The following is a 5,802-nucleotide window of genomic DNA, read 5'->3' as shown; positions in this document are numbered from 1 at the left end:
GTTGGCATTTGTAGCAAAAACGCCAGCTTCATATGTTAAAGCGCCGCGTTGAAGCTTTGAACTCCAGCGTTTGTCCTACCAACGCCGACGCTTTACCTACAAACTCAAGCATTTCTCTCTCGGTCGCGCACTTAGTTATCTAACGCCCAGTGCTTTACCATAGTGGAAAAACCAGTTTGGCCATCCACCTGGCTCAACAAAGATATGAGTTTGTTCATTCCCATTAGGGGTGAGCATATCCGTAATCCGCGGATTTAACCGGGACCAACCGTATTTTTAAGGATGGATATCCGGATCGTTCGCTAATGGGTTGGACGTGGATGAGATTTTTGAAAACCAACGGATTATGGATTGGGCCCGGATGCAACCTTGAAAATCCGTTGGACACCCATATCCGTTAGATTAAGGGCATTTATATAGTTTCTAGAAAATATATAGATAGTTTTGGAATTTTTAAGGTGTTTGCTTGGAGTGTTGTCTATGGCACTTCTAGATTTATATACATATATAAAATGTGTAGGTTATATAAGAAGTCAATTATATTGGTTTTATTTTTTCATTATAAATTTTAACTAACACAAATCCATTGGATTATCCGCACCCAATCCGTTCATCCGTGCATCCATTGGATGTTGGATTGGATGCGGATGCCAAATTTGAAATCCATAGTGGATTGGATTGGATACGGATGAGGTAAAAACCGGTCCATACCGGCCCATGCTCACCCCTAATTCCCATAGGAAATGCCCGAACCCTTATAAGCATGTGAAGCTGTAGTCTGACCCACGGGTTTACCCCAAATCCCCTGGGTATGAAGATCCATTAACCATATTCAGGTCCATGAAATGTAGGTAAGGGCAATTAGGGAATATGCTCATTAAAATGAGTCCAGCAAAAACCCTAGGGTTTTGTTATTTGTCTATTGCAAAGAGAGAGAAATTTCTTTCGCCCCATTAGTAGAGAGAGAAGCAGAGGAGGAGGAGAGATCAGAAAAACAAGACTCAGCAAAAATGAAGACAATCTTGTCTAGCGAAACCATGGATATTCCAGATGGAGTGAAAATCAAAGTAAAAGCAAAGATGATTGAAGTTGAAGGACCAAGAGGAAAGTTGATTAGAAACTTTAAGCATCTTAACTTAGATTTTCAACTTATTAAGAACGCTGAAACTGGGAAAAAACAACTTAAAGTTGATGCTTGGTTTGGATCTAGAAAAACTTCTGCTTCAATTAGAACCGCACTTTCTCATGTTAATAATCTTATTACTGGTGTTACTAAGGGGTATAAGTACAAGATGAGATTTGTCTATGCTCATTTTCCCATCAACGCTTCAATTACCAATGGAAATAAGGGTATCGAGATCCGTAACTTTCTCGGGGAGAAGAAGGTATATTCTCCTCTTTGATCAACTTTTTTTTTTCTTTGGCTTGATTTTTTTTTTTAGGGTTCTCATTGCTATTGAAATACTTTGTGCTATATTATGTTCGACTTGCACTATCCTTTTTTTCTGAGAGGAAACCAGTAATTTTACATGATTTGCTTGATTAGGTGTTTTTTGTTTTGGGGTTTAAATCAAGTTAGTTTGTATGGTAGATTTATTTTGAATGATCAATAAAATTTGTCTCTAGAAAATCTAGCTTAGGCAACAAAATATTTTGATAGAACTTGGTGAAACCTTGTATGATGTTGCATCAAAATATTGCTTAGGCAACATATGGCTCACAATATTATAAATAATGGTTTTGGGTTGAAGAACACTAGTGTTGTGTATAACCATTCTGTTGTTCAGATTTTTTTGTCGTCCAGAACATGTGATTTCCCTAAGAAGATGTTACTTGTTATGATGTCCTAATGGTACTCCTAAGTAGGTAGGAAGGAGTCATAGCACATACTTTCATGTTTACTTTTATGAAGCACCTGATAGGTTAAGGCGCTAAGCTAAACTGTGAAGCTCAGATGGTAGCACTTCTATGGGAAAGTGCATCTGTAGGGAATTGATTGCAGGTTCTTCTGATTTACAAAGATGTGCTGACTTTACTTTGGTCTTTTGTTTACGTACCTTTTCCATATATTTTCTCTACAATAGGATTTGCAGTTGTGATGGGTTCGAAGTCTTACCCAGTAACTTTTCTGGTGTATAAAAAATCTAGAGTCTCATAACAATGTGGTCGTTCACGTTTTTCTAAAGTGTTGTTTCTCAACTTTTCTTAATGAAGCATGACCATTGTGTAGAGTTTATGATATATCACGAGACTAAGCTCAGTTTGGGAGTCTGTTAAACAGTTTTTTTGATTTAAGGGCTTCACTATAACCAGATATATACTATATACTATATACATCTAGTTTGTAGTTTGGAATCTCTCCCAGCATTACTTAACTGACATATTCGTAATTTATAAAATAATTATAAAATATGCACTAAAGGTTCTATAGTTTGTTGGTTGTATGGCAATTTTGATTGTAGGTTATTTGAATCAGAGTCTAACTGGTCTTGCTATTTACTTATTTGTATAGGTGAGAAAGGTCGATATGCTTGATGGAGTCAGTATTGTCAGGTCTGAGAAGGTCAAGGATGAGCTTGTGTTGGATGGGAATGATGTTGAGCTTGTCTCTAGATCTTGTGCCTTGATTAACCAGGTACGTGCTTTTAAGAATCCACTGAAATCAGCTTCTTAAATATGTTGATTCTGATTGTTCTGTGTTTGTTCTTGACAGAAATGCCATGTGAAAAACAAAGATATCAGGAAGTTTTTGGATGGTATTTATGTGAGCCAGAAAGGAACTGTTGAGGTCGAAGAATAAATTGGTGGTACTACTCTGGTAGTTTGGTCAAGTTGTTTTCTTTCTCCTGCCATGATGGCCTACTTAGTTGGATACATCACTTGTTGGACTAGTATAGGTGGAGACACCTTTTTTCATTTTGGGGTTAAACTTTTGTAGTGGTGATAGTAGTAGTTTGAAGTAATGGTTTGATTTACAGAGAATTTCTAACCATATTTGTGTTTTGGATGATTTGAGTACGTGTTTTGCTAGTTCCAAGTATGTGGTTTCCTTATGTAGTGATGTGTTTGTTATCCCATTGCAACTTTTATTGATATTCTAGGTTCTGTTATTTGGGTGTTTGCAACTGTATATAATTGTTGCTGCCCTTAAATTTAAATCTTAAGTAGGAAAGATAAGATAAAAAAACCAACCTACACTAGTTGCCTTAAGCAAAATCTAGTTGTTCTTTCATATGGTCAATATAAGGAGCTTATTTATGGTCTGTCTAAATTTGCTGTTCTTCTTAACTTTCAAAAGATCATTTGATGTTGAGGAAGAACTATGATTTTGCCTGGTTCCTAAATCACAAATGTCTTTAAATTTTGGGTGAATTCATTGTTGCTTGTGATGAAGATGAAGACATGAATTTTACAACTGTTCTTTAGATTTTGTTACCAAGTATGTGTCTTCTTGTGCACTTTAATTTTTATTGCAACTTCTAAGTAACACCAGTAGTCGTCTAACTGCATGAACAAAAAGGCGATTAGGTAGCATGAAAAGGTTGCCATAGCTATGGCATTCCATTAATTGTGACGCATGACAAAGAGGTTTGGACAGATACGGGAAAGAAGGTAGGTTGCATGACAAAGAGGTTTGGACAGATACGGGAAAGAAGGTAGGCTGCTCCGTGGATTAACAAGGGGTGCATCTCGTGTGATGCTTAGACGGGCGCCCATCTCTTCCTCACATCTCAGTCCTGCGTATGTCCCTGCAAACAAACACACATTTCTCCCCCAAGCTTTCCCCGTCTCACACAACTGGCCCCGTGTTTTCTCCATCTCCCCCAAGCTTTCCCCGTCTCACACAACTGGTCCCGTGTTTTCTCCAGGGATGGGTACATATGTGGTGGTGGTTGACGTCACCTATGGGGGAGTAGGTTGGGAAATATAATGAATTCCCCACCGTGCTGACTCCAGATCAGAGAATGAAAAATCCTCTGAGTTTTGTAAATACATCCGTTTTAAAAAAATAGGCTAGTTTTATGTACAAATTACACATAAAACATGGCTATATTTTCCTGAAATTGAGGGAGTACTAATTTACATACCCAATCACCTTCCAATAAAACAAAATAAATTATTTTTGAGGAGCAAATTTGACAATAGTGAAATAGTAACGCAACTCCTATTTGGATTCAAAAAGGGAGTTGGATTCACGTCAAATAATAACGCGTTCTTCACAATATAATACTAGTCTATTACTAATAATACGTAAGCATAAGATGAAAAACTAACTCATCAATATGGTCATTCGCCTATAATATTATCTGGGGGACCGGAATTACAATTCATAAACACATCACCATCATCACACTCAACTCGAGCACATCCAATCCTTCTCGTATTTCTCCACACAATTTGTGTATAATACCCGCACTCTTTACCAACTTGACATGTATTACTAGCGTAGGAATAAAACTTCTCCTCACCATCCCCGCATTTACGGCATCTGTTGGTTCCCAACTTGTACCACTTCCCCAATAAATATTTTCACCTAATTTGAAATTTCCCTCAGGGAATGAATGTTGTAAACTACAGTCACTTTTGTTTTGAAGTGTCCACAATCTTGCATACTTCTCAAGTTGTGAATCCCATATCAATGGCATTTCCCACTTTTGTGCCCTTATCCAATTATGAGCAAACAGATACTGTAAAGACTCACCTATACAACCCCAGCATAAATCCTTAAACACGTTATATATTCCCCCTTTAATAGGTTTTGGGCGACCAGTTGCAATTTCCCGAGTGTTTTGCGCATTTGACAACTCTGAGGATGGATATAGTACTGTAGTAGAATTTATAGTGATTATGAGTGAGATTAGACACAGAAGGGATAACGGAGAAGAATGAAAGATTTTCATGGTTTATCCTTCAAGGTATTCTTAGTGACAGAGAAAGAGATGAATTACATGGGTATCTAGAGATCTGGAGTTGTTGAATTTAGAAAGTGTTTTCTCGTGAAGAGGTTTTTTTTTTGTATGGCTATTTGAAGTAGAGATACCCGTGAACCATGAAAGTTTGTTTGCTTGTTTTCTTGTGGGGACATTAGTGTCTCATCCATGGTACGTGTAATCTAGAAACTGCAATAACGCTTCAACTAGACATTGTTCCCGGATACCATGAGCGTAGTTAGCAATTCGGGGTATGGAGAGAAGTTGGGAACTGCAAACGTACAGTCAAAAATTTGGTTAATGGTTCGTTGTTTGCCAGTAATTCAGAACAACATATATACGTGTATAATTCGTTTTAGAAGTGTGAGTATGGTGGATGACTTTTGGGTTTAGATTGGTATAGTATATATATATATATACATATATATGAAATATATAGAAGGTAAACAACAAAAAAGAACTTGGTTCAGTGGTTTACCATGTATCTTATGATTGGTTTGCTGCCAAGCCGAATTATGCTCCCGAATGATAGATGTCTAAAACACCTAATTTTATATCTAGTATTTATGCTTTCTTTGCTATTATCCTTGTGAATTGCATCTCTTATGTTTAATTTTGAGTTATTAGGTGCAATGGAGTCCTTGGAAGCAAAAAAAGGAGAAAACGTCCATATGGAGCGGAAATGGCATAAAGATCGATTCTCAGGCGACAATTTGAGCAGGCTAATGTTGCGTAAGAAGGAGCGAAGGATGAACTGTTGGTTTTCCGTGACTGACAGGCTAAACAATACATAGATAGCCCTTATCAGAGTTCTGGGTACTTGTGAATTCATTTCTCAATCATTCAGTCCCTAACTCAGAGAGAGGAAATG

General features: G+C 37.3%; 1 protein-coding gene and 1 pseudogene across 1 annotated transcript; one reads left to right on the top strand and one right to left on the bottom strand.

The window, feature by feature from the left end:
- Nucleotides 1-923: 923 nt before the first annotated feature.
- LOC113301454 (60S ribosomal protein L9-like) lies at nucleotides 924-3,110 on the top strand. Its single transcript, XM_026550228.1, has 3 exons — nucleotides 924-1,385; nucleotides 2,513-2,635; nucleotides 2,714-3,110. Exons 1-3 carry the CDS (start codon nucleotides 1,011-1,013, stop codon nucleotides 2,798-2,800), a joined length of 585 nt encoding a protein of 194 aa, XP_026406013.1. The 5' UTR covers nucleotides 924-1,010; the 3' UTR covers nucleotides 2,801-3,110.
- Nucleotides 3,111-4,278: 1,168 nt separating this feature from the next.
- LOC113301851 lies at nucleotides 4,279-5,518 on the bottom strand (annotated as a pseudogene).
- Between the last annotated feature and the right edge of the window lie 284 nt (nucleotides 5,519-5,802).

The sequence above is a fragment of the Papaver somniferum genome, chromosome 8 (genome assembly GCF_003573695.1).
Source record: "Papaver somniferum cultivar HN1 chromosome 8, ASM357369v1, whole genome shotgun sequence".
Taxonomy (NCBI): Eukaryota; Viridiplantae; Streptophyta; class Magnoliopsida; order Ranunculales; family Papaveraceae; genus Papaver; species Papaver somniferum.
This window is presented reverse-complemented; position numbering and strand designations above follow the sequence as displayed.